At 35.5% G+C, this 27126-nt stretch overlaps 1 protein-coding gene across 6 annotated transcripts in view; it reads left to right on the top strand.

The window, feature by feature from the left end:
- LOC126831548 (nostrin) overlaps positions 1–25686 on the top strand; it is a 72265-nt gene extending 46579 nt beyond the window's left edge. For 3 of the 6 annotated variants that reach the window (XM_050562097.2, XM_056103205.1, XM_050562094.2), the window contains 14 exons: positions 11288–11373; positions 13231–13311; positions 13612–13674; positions 14241–14322; positions 14587–14649; positions 15291–15380; positions 16281–16505; positions 17224–17346; positions 18206–18314; positions 19567–19655; positions 20254–20382; positions 20929–21067; positions 21984–22091; positions 22364–25686. In XM_050562097.2, the coding sequence (XP_050418054.2) occupies positions 11288–11373; positions 13231–13311; positions 13612–13674; positions 14241–14322; positions 14587–14649; positions 15291–15380; positions 16281–16505; positions 17224–17346; positions 18206–18314; positions 19567–19655; positions 20254–20382; positions 20929–21067; positions 21984–22091; positions 22364–22467 (1491 nt within the window). In that variant the 3' untranslated portion in view covers positions 22468–25686. Of the gene's footprint in view, positions 1–2231; positions 2647–6051; positions 6113–11287; positions 11374–13230; positions 13312–13611; positions 13675–14240; positions 14323–14586; positions 14650–15290; positions 15381–16280; positions 16506–17223; positions 17347–18205; positions 18315–19566; positions 19656–20253; positions 20383–20928; positions 21068–21983; positions 22092–22363 lie in introns of those variants that run through there. The other 3 variants (XM_056103206.1, XM_050562096.2, XM_050562098.2) reach the window with 2 other exon arrangements.
- Positions 25687–27126: the final 1440 nt, after the last annotated feature.

Below are 27126 nucleotides of genomic sequence, written 5' to 3'. Positions count from 1 at the left end.
GGAGGCCTTATAGATTTTTTTTTTGTGGAAACTTCATAACAGTGTTTTAAATGATTTTGAGACCTGATACCTGGTTACTTGCATTGAAGTTCTAGATGGAAACTTGGAATAGGCGTGGAGTTTCAGGAAATTACTTCCAGTGTTTTGAAAGATGTGAAGGTCTGACATAGGACTTGCTTTGGTTGATTTAGAGTTCTGTGGAAACTTTACAAACAGTATATTGGAACCTGATACACGATTAATTATTTTATGTTAATTAGGAGTTCTGGAGTCATGATTGCGCATGATGATTTTACAGAATGGAGTTATTTAGGTTACGTAATGATGACAAAAAGAGTTTGTAAAAGTGTAATAATGGAGAGGTTACAGTAAAACAATTAGTCATTATAGAATTATACGGCAAGTTGGTTCGATAAATTGTACGTTAAATATAACACTTGGATAAATTACATAATCTCTGTCAACCATACGTTAGTTGGATAGATTGTACATTGTTAAAGGTAACGCCTCGATAAAATACATGGTTTCCGTCAGCGTTAATCAATCTGAAGTGTGACTGAATTATTAATTGTGTCAGATCAATAAACGCATATCATGGTTAATAACGAAAAAAATTCTGTCATTTCTGTTGTTGCGTACAAATTACAAGCCTTTTGATCAAATTGATTTTAATGACTTGCCTAAAGCGTTGTATTGTTTTATTGTTTCTAAACTTTTCAGAGAAGAAAAAAATTTGAATAAATACAGAAATGAAATTGATTATTTGGCAAAAAAATAAAAAGATGTTGATTACAACATAAAATATTTATAAATGTGTCAAAAACTATAATTAAAATCTGATCAATTGAAAAATGGCTTTTAGCGATTTTGTAGCGAGTGCGGAGATGTGATTTTTCAAGGTTGAAATTCAAATAAATCAAAGTTTAGTTACAAACACATAATTGATTGATTTTTTAAAAGTTTAAACTGCCGATGGGTGGTTTTTGATGACAGCTAGTGGGAGATTGATGTATTAGTGTTATAGTTTGTAATGATAGATAAACCTAGTTTTAAATGACTAATGGTATATAGTTTGCAAGGATGGTTCAACGTAATATTGAATGACTAATGATACAGTGAATGAGATATTGGTGGTTTTATTCAATGGTACAGTTGCATAGATTAAACATAGGCTCGGGAATTAAGTCAATTAAACATAAACTTCGTATTCTGTACATAGCAGACTCGGGATATTTGATTAGGGGGGGGGGGGGACTTAAAGAAATTTAGGATTACGGTGGTTTGGGGGGCGAGGGTGTCAATGGGGATCTGTGGCGCATATGGACCCGAATATAACATTTAATTTCAAGAGCTACATTACCCCTACCAACAAAAAGTTGAAGTTTACATGTAAGAGAATAATAAGTTAATTCACCACTAGTAGTATAGAATGATTTATGGTGCAGTGAACAGAGTAATATTGTGTTTATTCATCAGTTATTAGTCAGTGATTGGAGTAAACTACAGTAGCTACTATTAGTCAGAGTGAAATATCTATATGATGAGTTAAATAACTACACAATATTACTATATTACAATCCTCTGACCTATATACAGTATCGTGGGAGATTTCTTCATGTGATATTCTATTAGTTATTTTACGATGTTGTTATTGTTGATGTAGGTGTATAGTGTTCAGTACATGTCTTGAGACTGTTTTTGTTGTTGTGTGTGATAGGAGATGTCCTATTAAAATTGCTACAAAGTGTTTCGAAATGCTCTCAATTACTGCGATTTGTGTATAGTTCTGAATTTTTGTTACTATAGATGTGTTAAATTGTCAGGATTTATGTTGCTATTTGTTGAAATCTTTGTATGATTGGAGATTTCCTATTAAGGTCATTATAAATATAGATGTGCTAAATTGTCAGGATTTGTGTTGTTATTTTGTTGAGATCTTTGTATATAGTTGGAGATTACCTATAATTAAAGTTACTCTGTACCACAGTTTGTGTGTAGTTGAGATTTTCTATTACCGGGGTATAATGACTAAATGATTAGAAATGTTCTGAATTACCATTAGTAATAGAATATTTGTATTGGTATTACTGTAATAGTCATTTATCTAGGATATAGAGAGTGGTTGAATGTTTGTTATATTAACCTGAAATTCTATAAGAATATTGGTGTTATTTACAGAGGAACGTACCACTATTAGACAATTTGTATAAGAATATTGGTGTTATTTACAGAGGAACGTACCACTATTAGACAATTTGCTGAGACTGCAGAATGTTAATAAAATAAACAACTGTGGAACACGGTAGCTCTATGTGATTCGTTCTTGAAGTGTGGAAACTCTGAATTGTTGATGTTAAATGTGTGAATTTTGTTTGAATACCGGTTTGTGAATATTCTGTGGATTAAGTGTTTTGGAGTAAACTTTTATACGTCATTCGCATCCCAGACCTGCAGCCAACGGAAATTGAGAAACCAGCCAAACAAACAAGACTTTGTTATCGTTTTTAAATATCTTAGGCGTGGCCATAACTCTTCCAGTGTTTCTGTAATAGAACATAGATTTTTATTTTGTGGCATTATGAAGTAACCATGGGAATGGATTTCACCAGTTTTAGAACTGGAAGAACTTTACAACTATCTTTACCAGTAAGTGCTGTTATGGTTTATAATTTTAAGTGAGGGTTTGGGTAATTCCCATGACTTGATAAAAACACTGGTCTCTCCCTCCCCTCCGAGACACGTACAAGGGATGTTGGGTGGCCGAATGGTTAGTGCATGCACATTGTATCATGAGGTCTGTCATTGAGTCAACTGGCATGGTTTCACTTTCCCGGTTGTATGTGACAAGGCGTAGAGTCGCCTTTCCAGCCTTGTGGTTTTATCCAAGTCCTCTGGTTTCCGCCCAATGCTAAAGACCCCTACACGTAAGCGAATTATTGAAATAAAATGGAACCATATGTTAGTCCCAAAATGACCTAGTTTATGTCGAGTGCATGTTAAACTCCATTACTCTTTCTCCCCCCCTCCCCCCGAGACACAATGTCATGACCCTTCCTTGTGATCATTGTTAAATCACTGGACGCAACCCAAACCCCAGTTCTGACAAAAACAAAACACATAACACACAGACGTAATCTAGAGATTTAAAGCAACAATCATCACATCTCCAACTTTTACACAAATGTTAATCTTTAAATAGAGAAACGAGAGTTAAAATATTTGTTGGTTAAACAAATACATTATTTCTACCGTTCAATTTTTGCTCGTTTTGTGAAATTCATCCGACTGATCTTTTGTTGATCGTTGTGCTTTTATTTGACATTTATTTTGTAAATTCAATTAATTTCATGGGTTTTACATGTATTAAGATTAAACGACGCCAGACAAAAAGATTGACTGACAATAGGCGAGTGGTTTTTACAGTGTGTTTGAAATGCGCAAATACAAACATGGCTCAAGTTAAACTAAATGTTGCCGATGTACATTCCTATCGAGAATAAAGAAGTGCATGTTGTTTAAATATTTTACACCACCGTTCAATGAAAGATCTAAAATTTCTCTCAGAAGAAAGTGTGGACACAGCACCCTCCATTAAACGGAAAAGATGGATAAAGAAAATGAAATCTGTGAAACACGTTCTATTTAGTGACATGCTAGTCTCTTTTTTTCCGACGTGGTTTCCCGTTGTCAGTGGTGCAGGACGGAGGGCCTGACAAGCAAATCTGTCTAGTCATTCGGATGGGATGAAAAACCAACGGCCACTGCCCGGGCAAAATGTCCCTCATAGCAGACTTAATGGCGTATGTCCGTCTTCATTAGCCCAGTCGGAGCAGAACAGTAGGACCTTAAACCCCATTTCATTTCATTTCGTCTTTTGAACATATATTATGCAAGAGCTAAATCTGCTAATGCAGGTCTTGAGTTTGGCCAAAAATGTCATATAAATCATTAATTAGACATTTATTCACATGACATTTCCAGAATCAAGCCCATAATATGTTAAAATTTTTGATATTTTCCTTGTTCTTTATATGTTTTTTTTAACTACTATAACAAGAACTGTCATCTCTTTATCTTAATCTAATATAATGTATCTTTAATATCTAAAATTGTGCGCTTCAAATGCAAGCTAAATTATTAGATAAAATTGGTTAATTTAACTTAGATGTGTACACAAGTTTCCCAGATAAAATGTCTAGCACCTATTATTGTCATTGTCGTCTTATTTGGATTTACATTGATTCAATATTTGATTTAGCTTAAGGATTTTGACAGCAGATAATGACAATTAATGAAATGGAATAGATATGTAAATAAAATGGGGTTTAACGTCCTACTGTTTTGCACTGACTGGGCTAATGAAAACGGACACATTCCATCATTGTGCTATATTGAAAATTTTGCCTGGACAGTGGCACTATGGCCTACTTTTATATCGAATTCCAACTGCCAAGGGATCTTTTATGTCCATGCCAATGTATACTCAGGACCTCGGTTTTTCGTCCCATCCAAACGACTAGACAGCTGTCCTTGTTAGGTCCTCCATCATGCACCACTGACAAGGCGAAACCACGTCGGAAAATCCCTATGAACTTTCTTGGTCAATGTAGTGATCGACCTCCAGACTAGCGAGCCAGCGTCTTACCGTGGCTCCTAGAAATAGATATGTGCTAACATATAGACAACATGTAGTATAATGACAATTAAAGTCTCATGAGTCTGATTTGAGCGATATAGGAATGATCCCTTGCAGCTATAATAATGTAAAACTAGTTGAATCTATTAAAAGTCTTATTGTGTCATTCTAGAGCAATACAAGACCTTGTAAACTACCATATTGTAACAGTTAAATCTCTAATTGTAATATCATAAAGGTGGCAACAGGATAATTATTAATTCTTCGGGTGTATTTAACGATATAATGACAGTAATTTAATATAGTTTAAATGAAATCGCTTGTAAGCTATCATATTATTGAAGCTGTAATAGAAATATCAGTCCAAATGAAGAACAGAAATTCCATTGATTGCTGCTCTCCATGTAAACAAGACAGGTCGTGAGCTGGTTTTTTTTTTTCACCACATTTGCATTCAGACGACGGTTAAACTGGTTTAACGAATCCCAGGGTTTTTAAACCAGTTCAACTTAAGCATCTGAACGAGCTATTAGCCAGAGATTATCTAGCATTGATATTTTGATTTTTTTTGTCCTCAATTGAATATTAAAGTAGCCAAGTCTCTAACTTAATATCATCCAAAATCTTCAACATTGAAAACACGAATTATTTGTCGGATTAAATCAACATTGATGTTGTGATCTTACCGGGAAAAGATGGCCTTCTGATATCAAATATTTAAGACAAAATAAACATTTTACAATTGGAACACGAATCGTGTACCATAATGTGTTTCAGTGCTATTTGTAATAAGGGACTCGAAAGACGAGGCTAGGCATTTTCCACAAGTCATGTCAAACGGTGACGCTATATTCTTATCTGGAGAGCATCCGCAATAAATACTATTGGCGTAGACTGGAATAACCAGACGCTAGAGATTGGCATTCGATTGAGACTTCTGGCGTATTTGGCCGAACCTAACTGATTAGAAATTACAGTAAAAACAGAAACGATTGAATGTAAATCAATTTATATACATTCATATTACATTATTGTATGTGTTGCGACCCATTTGTGTCAGTTTCTAGATCCCAAATATTAGCGATTTAGCTCCTTTAAATAATAAATATTAGCGTAGATTAAGCCGTGAGAAATTTGCTATTTTCTGAAAATGCAAATCACGCATGATTACCGTAACGTAATAGATATGAGCTTACAGGTATATATTATAGATATAGACATTTCATAATGAACTATATATATTAAAGCTTAATGTATATTTAGAATATTTTCTATATTTATTATATTGATATTGTATAATGAAAGGGTTTTATGTTTATGTATGTATTTAAGGTATGACAACCTTATTGTATAATATAATATAATATGTTCAGGATATAAATACCACATACCAATAGAGCATGTTTTCTCAGGTACTTAAACCTTGAAATAACTACTCATAGACCACTTGATTGGATTTTATACATGATGATACAGGTATTATTATTAGAACAATATCTTACTTTGAATATAATAGAAACAAGTTAACGATCAACATGAAAGTGTGTTTCTATAATCATCTGGATGTGTATATTATATTTATAGTTAACATTACTTAGTGATACAACTCTATGATAATAAGGAGGAATAAGGGGGAGGGGGGATTGGATGGTTGAATGGAAGTATGTATTATATATATGGTTAACATTACCTTTATGATTAATGCAACTCTATGATAATAAGATGGGGAGGGTGGATGGCCGAATGGTCTAATGTGCACTTATAAGATTGTTTACATGTTTTCAAAGAGAGTACAGTCGTCTGTCTAACCCTCTCCTGTGTCAACCACTGCTGATAAATTCTCTTAACCTGCAGTCTGTCATTCATGTTATCACAAGTTTGTGTAAATATGATGAGTTTTTTTTATGATACAACTGATATTTAAGAGGATTATTAAAGATTAGGCTTTCATGTGACAGTGTGGAGTAAATGTCAACATTTTGATTATTGAATCAAAGATTTTTTAAAATGGTCGTCCTAACTCTACATATTATACAATTAATAATAAGAAAACAAAGTTTGTATTTTATAATTTGGTATTAAGAGGAGAGTTTTATAGGTTTTTTTTTAATGTTAGTCTTTTATATGTTACTTAGTATTTTAATTAGAATTTGCCACTTTATACCTACATATACATGTACAGTGTTACTGGTGATAGGTCTAAATGTTTTGGGTTTTTTCAAAGATAATTCTTGAAAACATAGTTATTGTTTTCAGTCTCTGACAACATTCCCTCGGCCTAAACAAAAAAAATCTCAAGCTGGTCGTATAAAATTTTGTTCTATTCAAATAAATGGCAGAAACATAAATATTCCAATTGGCAATTAATAGTTCCTTACTTCATGTTCCATACTCCACAACAGGCCTTCATTCAGACTAGAACAGGTGAGACACATCACAAGTGATGCCATGCCCAATTGGGAACCATATGTGGTGTCGTGTTTAATTAGGAACCACAACTGGTTCAGTAAGTATGGCATTGCTCACTAACCAAGAGTTCCCACCTGATTCAATCCCAATTTTGCCCGAGATAGTTCTAGTCGACCTTTGTTAGTGGTGCAGGACCGAGAGTTTGGTCAGGTAAACCGGCTAGTTGTTCAGATTGGACAATAAACCTAGGTCTTGTGTTTATTATCGGCAGCACGTTAAAAATCCACTGATTTAAAAGTTGAAATAAGAGTAAGTTGTAGTGTCACTGTCTGGGCAAAATTCCCCTCATAGGACAGGTTGGTGCAGAAATAACTTAGGTTCTGTGCCAGGACGTTAAAGTACCCTGACCGTAAAATTGAAATAAAAGTAGGTTGTCGTTGCCTGGGCCAAATGTCTCTCGCAGTACACTGTATTTTTATCTTCGTTAGCCCGGTTGGTGAATTAAAGTAGTACGTTAAATCCCAATTGATATAATTTCAGTATGGCAAAATTAATAATATTTGAATATTGTTTGTAGTCCCATTAATTCCAAGATAATTACCAAGTGAAAATAAAACTATTTGTTCATAAATGAGTATATTTGATAAATGAGTATTTTTAGCATTTTTTGTAGTACATGTACCATTAATTCCAAGATAATTACCTAGGTAGTAAAAATAAAGTTATTTGTTTATAAATTAGTTTATTTGATAAATGAGTGTTTTGAATGGTTTTTTTTAGTCCCGTTAATTCCGAGATAATCACCAAGTAAAAATATAACAAGTAAACAAGTTAATATTTAAATTGATGTACATGTAGGTAATATGTACTGTGTGTAAATATTACAATAGTAATTCTATTTGTTTAACCTGGTAGATATAGATGTAATAGAGAAATAGTAGGGGGTATAAAAACACATGTTTGTCACATGGTTGACTTACTAACAGTAAAAACATCAAATATTGTTATATATACTGATAATATGTCATCTTGACTCTACTGACATACCTTCTTAACCCTTTCAGTTCCACAATGGAGAGAGAGAGAGAGAGAGAGAGAGAGAGAGAGAGAGAGAGAAATGAGGTTAAAAGTCCACTTGATACAATCTAGATCATTTCATATGATTCATTTTTATTTCAATAATTCGCTTGGAAGTAGAGATCTTTAGCTGTGAGAGGAAACCCACAATGTTTTCGGGACTAACAAGGTTCAATTTTACTACAATAGTTTGGTCGCGCGTAGGGGTCTTTAATTGTGAGAGAAAACCAGAGGACCCAGAGAAAACTCATTCGGTTTAACAGACGACCCCACTCCTTGACATGTTCTTGACTCAATGACAGACCAAGTGATCCTACATGCACAAGTGAAACCATTCGGCCACCAACCCCCTCAAATTGCAGAAAACTGGTATACAAGCTCAATAGTCTGTTGTTTAATATTATTCAGTTTATTGAATAAAATATTGGGGAGTTGGATGGCCGAATAGTTAGTGCGTGCGCACTGTATCATAAGGTCTGCCATTGAGTCAACTAACATGGTTTCGATTCCCCTGTTGTACGTGACAAGAAGTAGGGTCGCCTGTCCAACCTCGGGGTTTTTTTTTCAGGTCCACCGGTTTCCTCCCACCGCCTAAGACCCTTACGCGCAAGCGAGTTATTGAAATAAAATTGAACTAGTCCCGAAATGACCTAGTTTGTGTCGAGTGGACGTTAAACCCCATCTCCCTCTCTCCCTCTCACACAAGATATTGTTTAAACTGACTCCAAATTCCAATAAATATACTGGATTGATGTATGTCCTCTAAGAGTACTGTCAAGCTAACACAATACTTCAGTCAGTTTAAGATAAACATGATAATTGATTTCAGAATCAACTAAAACATCTTGATATGGTGTAAAATGTTATTTATTGATAACTATAGCTATTGATCCAGGGTAGTATGGGTATAGCCATGAACTGGAAGTAGCATAACTCTTAAACCGAAAGTGTTAGTCCATCACCACCAGGCCTATATTAATCCCCGGTCTGAGCTAACCCTATACACCAAATTACAGACTCGGAAGTATAGATAACACAAATAAATGACTATAACAAAATTACAATAGAAACATTAATCAAAATAAGCATTATAAATTAGCAATAATTAACATACATTCCCCTCCCCTCTCTAATCATGCTGGGCTAAATTAGAGCCCCCATTTATGCAGGAGATGCGTAATGCAAGGTTGAAGGATTTTACTTGTAAACACTTCTTTTATGTGTTCAGGGAATGTGCAACATTTTTGGAAAAAAATAGCAGCCCTGAATTTCGGAGGTTGTTTTAACTTTGTAGCCACCTTGGCTCAGTGAATTAAAAGAAAGAAATGGGGTTTAACATCCACTCGAACAAACCAGATCATTTTGGGACTAACATATGATTAAATTTTCTTTCAATGATTTGTATTCTTGTACTGTTAGGAGTCACTGGGACAAAACTTAGGGTCCCTGCTTAACCTTGTGGAGTTCTTCCAGATTCCTTGGTTTCCAATATAGATAGAATCCTTGCACTCAAGCAAATTATTATAATGATGATATACTATATGTTAGTTCCATAGAGTAGGCCGTATAGCACACTGTATGGTGTATACCCATCTTCATTAGCCCAGTTCGAGGCAGAACATTAGGACGTTAAACTCCATTTCATTACATTTCCAAAGAGACCAAGTTACATGTAACCCATCTATCTATCTATCTCATCTATCTATCTATCTATCTATCTCATCTATCTATCTCATCTCATCTCATCTCATCTCATCTATCTATCTCATCTATCTATCTCATCTATCTATCTCATCTATCTATCTCATCTATCTATCTCATCTATCTATCTCATCTATCTATCTCATCTATCTATCTATCTATCTATCTATCTCATCTATCTATCTCATCTATCTATCTCATCTATCTATCTCATCTATCTCATCTATCTATCTATCTATCTATCTCATCTATCTATCTATCTATCTATCTATCTCATTGTCTCTCTGAGACAAAAAGTCGTCAGCTGAATATAGGTGTATTTATTTTATTTTAACACTAGGATTAGGTTTTGGCCCCTTTATACACCAGCTTTTTTTCATCAGATTGTTATCCCAATTTTCCCACAGTGTCGAATTCCTCTCCTCTTTAGGGAATTCCCCTACTTTGCTATCAGACTCAGAGTGTGTGTGTGTGTGTGAAATAGGTTTATTTGATGTCCACTTCCACCAAAGTGATATCCCGAACAAGCTCAGTCTGTGGTTACGTTTAATTTCATGACAAACAGGTTTTTATACGTCCACATTCATAATGTGAACGTATTATGCCGTCGCCCCTGTCTGTGTGTGTGTGTGTGTGTGTGTATGTATGTATGTGTGTGTGTGTGTGTGTCTGTGGTTCGCCTACAGGGCGCAATTCTTCATGGATTTTCTTCAAACTTGGTATACTTATTCCTTATACCCCAAGGAAGATCCCTATTGTTTTTGGTGCATGCCCGACCCCCCGGGGCAGAGCCACGCCCATTTCTAGTATTTGTTTGTTTGTCGTCTACAGGCCACATTTCTTAACTAATAATCTTGAAACTTTGCATACACATTCTTTGTACCCTAAGGAACATCCCTATCGTTTGGGGTGCATGCCCAACCCCCAGGGGCAGAGCCACGCCCATTTTCTTTTCGTGTGTCTTTGTGTCGCCTACAGGGCGCAATTCTTACTGGATTTTCTTCAAACTTGGTATACTTATTCCTTATACCCCAAGGAAGATCCCTATTGTTTTTGGTGCATGCCCGACCCCCAGGGGCAGAGCCACGCCCATTTCTAGTTATTCTTTAAGTGGCATTTAGCGATCAGGGAACAAATTAACAGAACACAGTTTTTATGGGATACAATCACTAGTTTATTCTAAAAGCACAACGTTTCCACAAGTATTCTCTTATCGTTATCAATCAAGCAAAAAAAAACAAAAAAAAAACGTCATGCTTTTAGAATAAAGACATCGATTGTTTTAAAATAAAAATTGTGTTCTGTTAATGTGAACGAAATGTTATACTGATAGCAGTCCTACAACCCAGTTTTATTTCACAGACCCTCAATGCAAACTGGACCATATCAAACAAAACAGGAATGTGGACGTATATTGCTGCGTTAGCGATGCTCTTGTTATTTTTAATTGTTGATGTTTTTCAGGGCCAAGATGGTTTCGAAGAATTACGGAAATATATTAAACAAGGAAGCGAATTCTCAAAGGAAGTGGCCACCATAATTCAAGAAAGGTAAAATATACCATGGAAATTTATAGCATGGTTTTCTTGAGTTGACAGAGGTTATCAATCTTGTCCGTTCAATTTTCTTCCCTTCACCACCTTACCGATTGTCTAGTTAGTGCACGGTTTAATCTCCACCCCAATCTGTTACAGCGAAAACAATCTGCTTATTCAACAAAAAAGATTCTCCGTCAACTATACAAGTAATTTTATAGTCGACTGATTTAAATAACAAGCACTACACAGGCTGGAAAATTACAAGGAATTTTTTCCTGCATGATAGTCCAACCTGTGGGTTTTCTCCAGATCTTCTGGTCTCCTCCCACTGCTAATCAAATAACTGGAATAGAAATTGAACCATATGTTTGTCTCTCCACGCTGAATTGAACGTGTCCTGAGAGTCTGTAAACTACTGATGTCTATATTAGGCTATTAATTGACTTGACCAAAACATTATGGTGTTTTAGTAATTTTACTTTATTCTACAACTACATGCAAATACAAGCAAATATCATTGAATACAGCCATTGAATAACCTATGGGTGTATTCAATGGCTTCGACAGGGACTAATATTCCAAAGAATGATGTTACTTCCAGAATGGCATCACTACTTGGCAACCATTGTTTTTATTTTAAAAAAATAGCAGAATCTATGAATAATTTTAACATTATTGGTGATGATTGTTTTTTGTTTTTGATAATCTGTCTACAGATGATTATGTTGAGATTTGCTTGTAGTATTCAATGGTGATTGAGTTCTATTTATATATTTATATTAACTGGTTGTGACAAGTGTGTGGCCCGTTTGTGTATTAGTGTAAAATATTCATCCTGTCGATGTGGTAAACACTATAGATATTTGAACTCCTATGTATATATGTACATAGAAGTCCCCTGGTCAACCAGACATGATCTGAACACAAACATTGATGACATACCACACGCAAGTGTTGTGTTGACATAGGTATTATCTCCCCCTTAAACCTGTTATACACGAATTAACTCTGTTAATTAAGTTAACTAGTATCTGACTGTCAGTAATGGAAACTTGACTTCTATCTGAAGTTAACATGATATCGGGACTTACTATTGAGTTATAAGTAAATATCTTGCACTTCAGATTAGTAAAACTCATCGCATTAGACAATTTTGAATGTTTGTCTTAATATTCACAATCGGATTCAAATACAGATCTATATTTCGTTTCGTTTTTATTCCTTTTGTGTCCTCTACTACATGAAGATCTGACCGGTTGTAGTGGGAGGTCACGTCAGGGGTCATATGATAATGAGTAGCTTTTGAACCTATGACCTCAGACATTTGATTAGCCAATTAATTGCAATCAGTGTTGATGTTTCTAGTGGAATACCCACAGTTCCATAACAGACCATTCATTGGCTAATTCTTCACATCAACAAGAACGTGTGTTTCATAACAACTCTTCCAGATCCAAGTGTAGTAAAGACAAGTAAAACGAAATTTTTAACTATAAAAAACGAAACGAAATAGGATCTGTGTTTTAACCAGATTGTGATATGCCTGTAGTTATGTTTTCATTTATTTGGGAGTCCCCTACCTTAGTAATCTAAATTGTATTGAAGGAGGCGGGGGGGGGGGAATGGTTGCGGGGTCTAAATGCATGAGCTTCAGATCATAATGTCTGTGATTGAAACAAGTGTTATGGTTTCTAACCCATGCTTGTACATGACAAGGAGTAGGGTCCTTGGAAATTCTCTGGGTCCTCCCACAGTTGAAAAACCCTACGCACAAGCGAATTGTTTAACTAAAATTCAACCATCCCTCTCTCTCTCTCGGAACATTTTTCGAGGTTTCTTATATGATATTGCTTTCTTTTATTTTCACAGAGCTGAACTAGAAACATCCTATGCCAAGTCATTATCAAGACTGAGTAAAAAATTAAGCAATGCTGCCGCCGGTGGTGTGGGGTAAGTAAGAGTTATTTCCCTTCATGTAAGTAAAACATAAAAATACTTATACAACACACATTGTTAGCTTCTTGCATGTGTGAAATAAATGTATTTATCTATTTTATAGATCATATATTTATTTATACATTATTGATTTTCTGGATAATTTATTTTATAGATAATTATTGATTTTTTTATAGATAATTGTGATGATTTATTGATTTTATAGATATGAATAATTTATTGATTTTTTGGATAATTTATTGAGATTTTGGATAATTTATTGATATTTTGATAATTTATTTATCTATTTTATAGATCATTATCAGAAGGATGGGTGACAGTAGCGGTTGCCATGGAACAAGAAGCAGAATTACACAAGTAAGTTACATGTGCATATCCAGGCCTGGAAATAATGCTTTTACCTGAACGAGACAAAATTTAAGAACCACTGAATAAAAATAGGCAAATGGCAGGCACCAGACAGGTTGTGTTCGACAAAGCCATCGTCTGTGACAGGTGTATTATTTCAATATGAATAGTTGTTCGGACGGTATAAAAACTAGGGTTATCCTCTATGTACACATGGGCGTTCATGTAAAACCATCATTTGTATCTCATACCTTGCTTTGCTTATGTAGTCATAGAAATAAATAAAAATTCCAAAATTCGAGTTTATTAATACAGGGGGTTGGGTGGCCGATTAGTTAACGTGTGCGTGTTGAGTCATAAGGTCTGTCATTAAATCCAGTGTCATGGTGCCGATTAACCGCTTGTACGTGACAAGGAGTAGGGTTGCCTGTCCTACCTCGTGAGTTTTCTCCGGGTCCTGCCACTGCTAAAGATCCCTAAAGATTGAATTAAAATTGAACCATATGTTAGTTGAGAAATGACCTATGATGATTTGTATAAGATTTAGTTATAATTATTGATGTTGTATATTTCAGGAACCTGGGTACTGGTTTAGGGGAAGAAATAGGAAAACCTTTAAAACTAGCCATGGAGGCTCATAGTAAACTTAGAAAACCTGTAAGTTTGATAACAATTTTGATATATGAGGAAATATTTATCAATTGATGTTTGTTTCTTTACTGGTAAAATAAAAAATTATCAGTTGTCCTAACAAATATTTACATAAGATTGCCCTCTGTTTAGTTTTTAAAAATAACACATGGGCCGTAGAATTAGTAAATATCCCATAGTAGACAAAAAACAGATTAAAATCAATTGAAGATTTGTATTTAAAACACGATAGAGATATTCCAGGCCTTATAACCTATCATTAATTTTCAGATTGAGAGTACTGTTGATAGATCGTTAAAATCTTTAACAGACAGACGGACAGAGGAATATAAGGTAATATTAACCATGGTTGTCTTCTTACAACAATGGAAGGGGGGTTGGATGGCTGAATGGTTAGCATGTGCTGTCATTGAGTCAACTGGTGTGGTTTCGAATCCCCGGTTGTGCGTGACAAGGAGTAGGGTCGCCTGTCCAACCTCGTGGATTTTCTCCGGGTCCTCCAGTTTCCTCCCACTGCTTAAGACCCCTACGTGCAAGCGAATTATTGAAATAAAAAAATTAAACTGTATGTTAGTCCTGGAATGACCTAGTTTGTGTTGTTGAACCCCATCTCTCTCCCTCTCTCACAACAACGGAAATTATCTTAAAACAAATTTGCAATCTTCGCGTATTTCGCTGAATATAACGGATTAGAAATTACAGAAACGATTGAATGTAAATCAGATTATATATATTCATATTACATAATTATATGCATTGCGAACCGTTTGTGTCAATTTCTTGGTGACAAATATTAGAAATTTAGCTCCGTTAAACTCCACTTTTCTCCCTCTCTATTTTATTGTTGTTGTCTCGTTTTGTAAATCCTGTCGTCGTTAGCCTACTTGCTGCAGACAAATAAGACATTAAACATATTTTAATTTTTCTGTTTATATAAAATTTCTTAGATCAATCTATATTTTATATTTTTCCAGGCTAAAAAATCCGCTTTCTCTTGTGCTAAAGATTATGAAAAAGCTGAAGATGCTGAAGTCAAATCGGGTAAAGATAAAGAAATAAAAAAGGTGAGATTATATGAAATCCATAAAGGATCACCCAAGATGTTATGTTATAATTGTATAATCAACATTTGTTTAAACTGTGTATGCTGTTCTTCCTTGATGCAGTGATACAATAAAATCTTATCTTATTGTCTCAAGAACATAAGATCGAAATATTACCGTTGCCAGTCTCTACATCATCTATTTGCCCAACCGGGTTTATATTGTAATATACTAGACTTTTTAAAAGAGACATGTTTTTATCATAAATTTTAATTGTATATTTATCATTTCATTTTTGTATTTTAAATATTAATATGCATAAAAGGTTTATTTCATTTTTAATTTTATTTACTGTGATATTGTTTTTATTTATACATATAGTACTTGAACTTGTCTCACATAAATCACCATATGTTTGGCGCAATATAGCCCAGTGGGTGCTGACCTGCCATAAAACCACATTTCATTTCATTTCATTTCTTATCTTATTGATTTAAGGCCACACACAAAAAATATATTGGTTCTCAGACAATCTTTATCAAAAATCTGATGCGGGAGGGAGGGAGGTTTTTTATTTTTGTGTTTTAAATTTGTCAGCAGATCAGTTTTTTTATAGAGCTTACTACTTGTACAATTAATGAGACTGCAGCATGGCTTCCTCTGGTCGATGGAGGAGGGCCTTGTAAGGAACAATCGAATGGGGTGAAAAACTGAGGTCCGGTGTAAATAACCTTTTTACAGTTGTAATTCGAAATAAGTTTGGGCTTTAGTACCGCCACTTGTGAGAAATTTTCCTCATAGCACAATATCCCGTTATCATTGGTCCAGTTTGTGTACAAAATTAGGACATTAAACCACATTCCATTTTCATTTGATAATTTGATAATGTGAGGAAAATGATTTTTTTTTTATGTCTTACAGAATGAGAAGAAGTGTAAACAGTCTCGCGATCATGTTAAAAAAGCTGATAAACTTTATACCGAGTGTTGTTGTAAAGCTGAAACTGCACGACAAGACTGGGACCATACCGTACAGAAATGTAGTACCAGCATGCAACAATTAGAAGAAGAACGTTTACACAAAATGCACGATTTCTTATCCAAATACAATAATCAAATATCTGCAATAGGTCCAAAAATAACTCAGGTAAGTTTCACCGTTTGGTTGTGCTAGCCGGGGGGGAGGAGCTGAAGGGTTAGCGCATCCGCACTGTATCATAAGGTCTGTCATTGAGTCAAGTGGCGTGATTCCCGGTTATGTGCGTCAAGGAGTAGGGTCGCCTGTCCAACCTCGTGGGTTTTCACCGGGTCCTCTGGTTTCCTCCCGCCGCTAAAGACCCCTACGCGCAAGCAAATTATTACAAAATTCTCTCTCTCTCTCTCTCTTTGTGGTAGCTGCTGTGGCTCAGTTAGTAAGACACTGGCTCGCTAGCTTGGATGGAGGTCTCGGGTCTGCTCCCGATGTTGGCCTAAAAACATTATGTTGTGATTTTCTAGAGTGGTTCACCCTTGTCGGTGATGTAGGAAGTAGAGCCTGACAAGGACACCTGTCTAGTCGTTTGGATGGCATGAAAAACCGAGATCCTTGTAAACATTGGTGTCCACCTTTGACAAATATTCCCCTCATAGCACACTACATGGCATATGTTCGTCTTCATTAACCTAGCTGGTGCAGAAAGTAGGACGTTAAACAGATCCATGCTATAAGGTTTTTGCCCCTGAAATGTCTTGAATTGCTGTTTTATAGATATATGTGTAATATTTTCAATACAATATTCTATAGAATTATAGATGTTATTAATTATATTTTAGATACAATATTTGATAGATATTATTAATTATAGATGTTATTAATTATATTTTAGATATGTTCTCGTTTAAATGAATCTGTGATATCCGTTGATATAAATAACGATCTACAAGCTGTCGTATATCAGAAAGGTGTTAAAGGTCCACGACATGCCGAACAAATTTTAGTAGACTGCTACGTAAGTTTATAGATTTTACCATGGTCCGTGACTAATACGCTAGCTGACTGACCAGAAAGGGGAGCCGCTGTGGTTCAGGGAGTAAGATGCTAGCTCTCTAGCCTAGAGTTGTCGTGTTTGTTTCTGGTGTTTGCCGAGAAAGTTCCTGGAGATTTTCCAGCATAATTTCCCCTTGTCAGTGATGCATGCGAAGGGCCTGACACGGACAGTCGTTCAGGTGGGACGAAAAACCGAGGTCGCATGTACACATTGGCATGCACAAACTCCACATAAAAGAACCCTTGACAGTTGGAATTTGATATGAATAGGCCGCTGTCTGGAGACAAAAATTCACTCATTGCACACTGTTTGCCCATCTTTAGTAGCTCTAGTTTTTTGGATGGTATGGAAAAAAAAGACTACCATCTGTGTACTGGTTGGTGTTTATCTAAAATGAGTAGGGTCGCCTGTCCAACCTCATGGGTTTTCTCCGGGTCCTCTGGATTCCTCCCACTGCCAAAGATCCCTACGCGCAAGCAAATTATTGAAACCATATGTTAGTCCCGAAATGACCTGGTTTGTATCAAGTGGACGTTAAACCCCATTTCTCTCTCTCTTTATCTAAAATGTCCCTGAAATTTGCGTAAGGTCGTCTTCATTTAGCCCAATCGGTGCAGAAGAGTATGAAGTTGAACGCCATATCATTTCATTTATTCTAATTATCTTGAAACTTGAAGGTCTGATTTGAAACTTGAAAAGGTCAAAAGTTACTGCCGTTGGTTGACTTATTAAAGTCATTGAAACAATTTGACAATATGTTAGTGGCAAAATGATTAGATTCTGTTGAAACTAAATTCTTGTGTTTTATTTTATTATTTAGGCGGAAGATAGTCAGTTTCCCATGAAACCTGACAGACGACGATCAGCGTTACAGAATTATCTCTTGTATTTACACGCTAATATAGAAAAAGATAAAAAAGGAAGAGAAGGTAAAAAAAAAACCATATTGAATCATACGGAAATTAGTCATGGAATATCAGTCAAATTATAACAGGTAGCAATGGTGACTCGCTAATCAAGGATATCTCAGCTCAGGGTTGCTCCCAATGCAATCTGATTGCGTTTTTTTAGTTCAAAATTTTGTTTTACTTGTCTTCAAAACACTAGGATCTGGAAGAGTTGTTATATAACAGGCGTTCTAGTTGATGTGAGGAATTAGCCAATGAAACGTCAACGCTGATTGATTAATCAATGTCTGACGTCATGGGTTCAAAAGCCGTTCGTATGACCTGATCTCCCAGTACAACTGGTCAGATCTTCATGTAGTGTAGGCCATTGATAGTTTAAAAAAACAAAACAAAACAAAATATAGATCTGTTTTTTTAATCAGATTCCTCCCAATGTCCACCGAAAAGTAAATGTGGATTTCCCTGTGTGGTTTTCCCTTGCTAGTGTTGCAGGACCGAAGGTCTGGAAAGAAACGTCATCTGGTCGTTTGGATGGGACGTAAAACTGAGAACCTAGCATACCTTGACATAAATTACACAGGGTGTTGGGATGGCCTAGTGGTCTAGAGTGTCGGGCTTGTGTTGGGATGGCCTAGTGGTCTAGAGTGTCGGGCTTGTAGTTGTGGTTTTGATCCCTGGTATGAGCATATGTGGGTTGAAGATAGGGACGCCTTCTCAACCTTGTGGAGGGGATCACGTGGCTAAGTGGGTAAGACGCTAGCTCGCTAGCCTGGAGGTCGGGTGTTCGATCCCTGCATTGGCCGAGAAAGTTCATCCAGATTTTCCGGCGTGGTTCACCCTTGTCAGTGATGCAGGATGGAGGGGCTGACAAGGAAAGCTGTCTAGTCGTTCGGATGGGACGAAAAACCAAGGTCCCGTGTACACATTGGCGTGCACGTAAAAGATCCCTTGGCAGTTGGAATTCGATATAAGAGTAGGCCGTAGTGCCGCTGCCCGGGCAAAATTTCCCTCATAGCACACTGTATGGCATATGCCCGTCTTCATTAGCCCAGGTTAGGAGCAGAACAGTAGGACGTTAAACCCCATTTCATTTCATTTCATTTCAACCTTGTGGATAAACTCGAGGTACTCCGTTTTCCTCCAAAATAAAAGACAACTGCACGGGTGCTTAGATAATATAAATGAAACTTGTCTGAGATATCAGCCTTGGTGAGAGTGGACATTAAACACTAACAACAACACTAATTTACAAATTTACGTTTATTTTTACCAGGAGCTCAGAAACTAGTTGATGTGTATAAAACAAGACCTAATTTTGGTGACGCAGAAGCCCAAGAAGAGATTTTATTAAATTTAGAAAAAGTAAGTATTTTAATTAAATTAGATATATGAATTCGCCGATAGTATAGGAATATTAAAATCAGGTTTGGTTATTTAAACAGGTTTCTTTGCCGCTGTGGTTTCTTTCGGACATCAGTTTGAATGTGGGTGGTTGGATGGCCGAATGGTTAGCATGTGCGCGCTGTATCATAAGGTCTGTCATTGAGTCAACTGGCATGGTTTGGATTTTTTTTTTTGTATGTGACAAGGAGTAGGGTTGCCTGCCCAACCTCGTGGGTTTTCTCCAGGTCCTCCCACTACTAGAGACACCTACGTGTAAGGGAATTATTGAAATAAAATTGAAACATGTTAGTCCCGAAATGACCTAGTTTGTGTCAAGTGGATGTTAAACCAAATCTCTCTCTCTTTTGCAACCCATCCAATCGACAATACACTGTCCTTGCCAGACCCTCCATCCTGCACCACTGACAAGGTGGAACTGTGCCGGAATGGCACACCGCTTCTTTCGATGAAAGACGGACAAAATCATTCGCACCTTTTCCTCTGAAATCCCATATCTAACTGAAATGTGTTTTCTCCATTTCAGATAACTTATATGTTAAATTTTTCTCTGTTTCAGATAACTTATATGTTGAATTTTTTAGAAGCTTCCCATTATAAGATATCAGCTTGTTTAGCTAAACAAGATAAAATGTCTTCACCTACGCATAAATTTGCACAATATATTCACACTACTCGTGATAAACAGGTTAGTACCTTGATATAAATCATTTAATATTAAAATACAGATGTGACGTCATCCTTTGAAATATTGGACTTGTGTGAAATATTAGGCCTGATATTTCAGGGTTGATTAGGCCTGAAATATTATATAAACTATTAATTAGACATTTTTTAATATGACAAGACCATAATCAACCCTCGATGGCATCGAATATCCCTCATATTAAGTAGATTAGAACAGTCCAGCCCTATTTTGATTTAGGTTAGAAATGGAGAAGCTAGGCTTAGCTTTGAACAACCAGTACAGTAGTTGAAATTAATGAACATATCGTGTCAAACCTTCAAAGGCTAATATCTTCGCTCACAATAGAGTAATTTGAATGAAATTTTCAATTTATTCATTTTACATTATCTATTTTCGTACCATTATAGCAAGAATGGCCAGCTCTTCATCTAATCTTACATAATGTATTTTTAATGTCTCACCCTCAACTATTAAACTATACATACTATCAATTTGATACAGGGATTGTGATTGTGTTAATGTACCTTTTGTTGTTGAATCTTTCAGAATCATTTAGTAAGTACATTAAAATTACCGGTGAATCTGGCGTTAGAAGGGAGTTCTGAATATAGTTATTCAGCTGGCTCGTATTCCGGATCTAACGAAGTTTATTCTGAAGTGGAAGAGAGGAGAGACGATTCATTCGGTAAATTATTCTTTATTAAAACTAGCCAATAGTTATTTTGTTATAAAATAAAGAGGGAGTGGATTGTCCCCTCTTCTTTTGGAGAAAGTAGGGAACTATTAAAAGGGAGTCGTCTGTCTGTAGAACGTTCAAGTATGGTGTAGATAGTCATGAGCTGAACATCTTGACTGAGTTTGAGATTGGTCAAGACTTTGGAACACAAAACCTACAAGATGAACCTACAGAATACATAGACATTTGGATGGCCGAATGGTTAGCACGCGAGCGCTGTATCATACGGTCTGTCATTGAGTCAACTGGCAGGGTTTCGATTCCCTGGTTGTACGTGGCAAGGAGTAGGGTCGCCTGTCCAACCTTGTGGGTTTTCTCCGGGTCCTCCGGTTTCCTCCCACTGCTAAAGACCCCTATGCGCAAACGAATTATTGAAATAAAATTGAACCATGTGTTAGTCCCGAAATGACCTAGTCTGTGTCAAGTGGACGTTAAACCCCATTTCTCTCTCTCTCTCTCTCTCACATAGACATTGTAAGAAATAAACAATTGGGCTATGAGGGAGGAAATTTTGCCAGGACAGCGGTGCTACGGCCTACACTTATATCGACTTCAACTGCCAAGGAATCTTTCACGTGCATGCCAATGTGTACACGGGGCCTCGGTTTTTCGTACCATCCGATCGACTAGACAGCTGTCCTTGTCTGGCCCTCCGTCCTGCATCACTGACAAGGGTGACCCACGACGGAAAATCTGGATGAATATATGTGATCGAGGTGCAGTACCTGCCTATTGGATCAAAGCCACGGGGGCTACGTTAATCTAGTTGTCATGGTACAAATCCTGTCATGTGTCCAGAATAATGTCAGGACTGTCCAGCTTGTTAAATATTGATAATATTTTTATGTATTTATATATATTATAGATGATGAGTTTGAAGATGATGAAGAAGAAAATACGACTGTGATAAGTAGATGTAAAGTTTTATATGATTATACAGCATCACGAAGTGACGAAATATCTATACGAGCAGGTTAGTATAGCCTAAATATTATAAACTTCCAGGCGCTTTGGGTGGCTGAATGGTTTAACGTGGACCACAAGGCCCGTTATTGATTTGGGTGGTAGGTTTTCTCCCGGTTCTCTGGTTTCCTTCCACTGCTAAAGACCCCTACGAACAAGAGAATTATTAAGTGAGTGAACCATACTTTAGTCCAGAAATGAGCTAGTTTGTGTTGAGTGTACATTGAATCCCATTTATCGCTCTTTCTCTGGTATAAATTATTTTGATTGTTTTATTTCCAGGTCAGATAATTAATGTTTACAATAAACAAGCAGATGGATGGTGGAAAGGTGAAGTTGATAAAAAAGTTGGGATATTTCCGTCGACCTATATCGAGGAGTTATAGATCTAACTACGATTTACTACATTCAAACATCCGCATTGCATAGTGCAGACGTTATTTATTTCACGTTAAAAGATGATGATATATCGTCGTTGTTCCATTCATGATGACTTGATATGGAGCATTTGAACATCCGCATTGCATAGTGCAGATGTTATTTAATTCACGTTAAAAGACGATGATATATCGTTGTTGTTCCATTCACGATGACTTGATCTTGAACATTCTAACATCCACATTGCACAGTGCAGACTTTATTTAATTCACGTAATCGTTGTTGTTCCATTGCCAATAACTAGATGTGGAATATTTGAACAACCGCATTGCACAGTGCAGACTTTATTTTCACACACAAAGAAAGTTGGTGATGTATTTTTGTTGTTCCATTCGCAGAAACTTATTTATTCACATCACCCCTCGGCACTTGGCAGTGGATGGAATAATAAGAAGAAGCAGTAATAACTTACCTGACTCCTTTCATCGAATGCTGTGTGGGATTGCGCTACCAGATATCCAGACACTTTCTTAAACCTGTTCTGCAACATTTATATTCATTATGACGTGTGTGTTTTTTTTCGATTCAGATGGGACGAAAACATTAGAACACTAGATTTCATTTCATTTTTTTATTAGAGTCCTTGCGAATGACAAAGTGACTCTTGGAGAGTGGAAGATTAACAGAAAATAAGCAATATATCTTTCTAATCTTTTATAATATAAGAATGTGAATATAGCAACATCTTTTGTAGTTTGTGATAATTTAGACGAATTCGTTTTCTTAAAAAAAAGATTTATGTGTGGATAAAATATTGTGTGTACGATAATATGTATGAACTTCCAGTACATCGCCAAAATAACCTGTGAATCGGATATAAGTGAAATTGTTTGTTAAGCATATTTTAAAAGCAGAAATCATGTGTTGTGTGTACGCTAATATGTACTTACATAATTGTACATCCCAGATATAACCTGCAGAACGGATATACATGAAACTGTTAAGTATATACTAAAAGTAGAAATCATCATAGACCAACATATATATATGTGTAGGACTTTGAATTATATTATTTTATATTGTATATAGAAAAGTGGTTGGAACATTCATCAAACCAAATGGAACTGATTTTTTTGTGTATTGAGATGATGTATGTGTTAATCACTTTGTTATATCGCGATAAACTGTGCTTCTTCAACGCTTAAAAACTTTATCAAACAGGGGTCTAAGTGTTCTGCAACACTTACAAAACTCTATCAATCAGGGGTCTAAATGTTCTGCAACCCTTAAAAACACGATCAATTAGGGGTCTAATTACAACATATTGTGAAAACTCCTAAATATACATTTTAAAATGTTGATAATGCTAAAAATTGTCATATTCCTTGAAAAAAATATCTTGCAAGTCGGGTGTGAACAAAATTGAAAATAGGTCAAAAAATGGACAGAAATACCTGACTAAAGGGAAATTTTATTCTGTTGTAAACAAAATGGTTTAAATTCAGACCTTAATCATTTTATTGTCCTTCGATCATTTTCACCCATTTAAATGTATGAAAGATCATTGCAATATCTGTAAAAAATAAGTTTTCCACCAGTTGTTGATAATTCAGTGTTATTTCGTCTTCCTGTTTATTTCTATACAGGTATCTTGATACAAATACAGGTCATATATTTCTATACAGGTATCTTGATACAACTACGGGTCATATCTTCATACAAGATCTTGATTCCGTATTCAACAAGAGGTTTGTTGAGTGAGTCACATGTTTAGTTTAGCTTGCCACAATTTGTTCTTCCAACATAAAATCTCAGAATTTGGACAAAATCTATTCAAAACTGTAGAATCTATCATTATCTTTACAAATGGAATTCTAAAGATGTTGAGAATCTATTGTGGTAATTATTTTTGTTTATGACACTTTATCATATATATTTAAAGATGCATTATGTACGTAAACGATAAAAAAAACTCAGATCACTTCTGTTAAAACAAGATTCATTATGTATTGCAGGGTTTTTTTTCTGGCTTTAAATGTTTATATTAATTATTTAGACATTTATTCCCATGAGAAGCCTATAATCAACTCTTCAGGCCGTAAGATATTAAGTGAATTAAAAAATGTCTGCCATATTAAGATATTTTCACTATTGCTTGTTAACACTTTAAACATTAACAACTCTGATCATAATTAAGTAATTTGAATGAAATTTTCAATCTATTTATGTTCAATGATTCATTTATTAAACTATTATAGTAAGATCGTCCAGCTCTTTATATAAATCTTACATAATGCATCTTTAATAGAAATATTTTAAATGAAATTTTATGTAAATGATGACAGATCAGATATAATTTTGATTTGTATGTTTATCTTTCAGGATATGGTAGACAATCTTCATCCATTGTTTTAACTATATATGTAGATCTGACTCATCTATATCACATTACGTACCTAAAGCATTGTTCATCATATTACATTCAATTAAAGTAATTCACTAGTTGTCTTGTATACGTCCGTATGAAAATTATGTTGTTGCCCCTGTCACAGAGCCAGTTATATTTAAATCTTGTTTTTGTCAAATAAACGATCAACTGCTAATGTTGGGTTTATAACTTTAATTTCTAGAGCAGTGTTGAATAATTAATTAGTCTGTTAATTACTCAACGCTTTTTGAGAAAGTAAACAGTTATAAACCCAACACTCGTTATGTAATCTAGACAGACCATTTTAAACTACTCGACAGTAGGAACCAAATGGTTTTCTATGATTCTCAATGGATTTGAACAGTTCTCCAACAATGGTTTGAAACTAAACTTTAAATACAGAAACTACCCCTAAAACAGAACAACTAAACGATATCCAAGTTGTAGTGTAAAATGCTAATTAGTAAAATCTTAAAAATGTGTCGAAGACTGTTATAATTTAATGTTTCTAGAATTGCTTTCTATAATTAAGAGCAATGGCTAATGAACTTATAATGATATAACGAAGCCTGTTATATTTAGATCTTAACAAATGTTCTATATATGTGTGTATATAATAGTATTGTATATTTAGTATTATAGGATGTATGTACATATAAGGACAACACTCTGGTAGATAAACATATATACCACACTTATTATATACAATCAGGTTGTCATAGAGATTATTATTATTATTGTTATTATTATTATATTAGTTCCAAACAAACATATAAAATCAAACATATCTAAAATGAAATATTTGTTGGTTTATTTATTTTAACCCTCCGATGACCAGCTGAAAGTCTCTGATTGAGTGATGCCCAGCTGAAAGTCTCTGATTGTGTGATGCCCAGCTGAAAGTCTCTGATTGAGTGATGCCCAGCAGAAAGTCTCTGATTCAGTTATGCCAAGCTAAAAGTCTCTGAGTGATGCCCAGCTGAAAGTCTCTGATTCAGTGATGCCCAGCTAAGAGTCTCTGATTCAGTGATGCCCAGCTGAAAGTCTCTGATTCAGTGATGCCCAGCTAAGAGTCTCTGTGTATGATTTGAGGGATATAAGAATCACTTGCAAACTACAACATCGTAAAACTTGAATCTCTAATAGGGAGCTACGTTGACTCAGTGACTAAGACGTTAGCTTGCTAACGTGGAGGTCCCGTGTTAGCTGGGATAGTTCATCAGGATTTTCCAGCTTGGATCCTCCTTGTTGGGGGTGCAGGACAGAGGACCTGGCCGCAAGTGACAACTTTTAATCGCTCGGATTGGATGAAAAAGTGAGGTCCCGTGTACACATTGGTGTGCACGTAAAAGAACCCTTGACAGTTGGAATTCGATAGAAGAGTAGATCATAACACCACTGTCAGGGCGTATGTCCGTCTGCATTAGCCCAATTTCATTTCATCTAATATTATTACCAGTCAAACAATGGTGAACTGAAATTCCATTAATCTATGCTGCTCCCTTTTTATACACGCCCACAGCCATCTTTATGTTCTACAAAACTGAGAGGTTATAATATCGTACATATTTAAAGATACATTATGGGAGATAAGATAAAGAGATGGCAGTTCTCGCTATAATAGTTAAAAACTAGATAGTGTAAAGGTAATTTGCTGAAAATGTTAGTCAAATTGATCCACTATGAGCCGAGAAAGAAGCGGGTGAAATTTTTGCATAGTCTCGGTCATCATTACTAAAATCATTAATATAAACAGCATAGTCTCGATTATCCTCTTTTATTGATTTTAAATTATCAATAGTCGTTAGCGGTATATAGGAATCTAATCCAGCCAACATCGAAGGCTAGCCTTGCTTGACATCGAGAGTTTATTATGGTCTGGATAATGTCTAATTAATGTCTAATTGATAATTTAGATAACATTTCAGGCCTAAAGAAAGACTTGTAATAAGCGGATTTTGCTCTTGCATAATGCATGTTTAATTTTGTTTTTGTTAAAAGATACATTATGTAAGATTTAGATAAATAGCTGGTCATTCTTGCTATAATATACTATTCAAAAAAAGTAGGGGATATTTGATTTTGGGGGCATAATACTAAAATATGCAAATGACTACGAAAAAAGTCACTATAGAACCTAACAGAAGAAACATTTCCAGTTACATGTGACGCCCAAACGCACCAATAGCTACCGCATGGAATGCAGGTGATGCTTGGGATCATCATGGGGGTCCAACCC

The sequence above is a fragment of the Patella vulgata genome, chromosome 9, assembly GCF_932274485.2.
Source record: "Patella vulgata chromosome 9, xgPatVulg1.2, whole genome shotgun sequence".
Lineage (NCBI taxonomy): Eukaryota > Metazoa > Mollusca > Gastropoda > Patellidae > Patella > Patella vulgata.
This window is presented reverse-complemented; position numbering and strand designations above follow the sequence as displayed.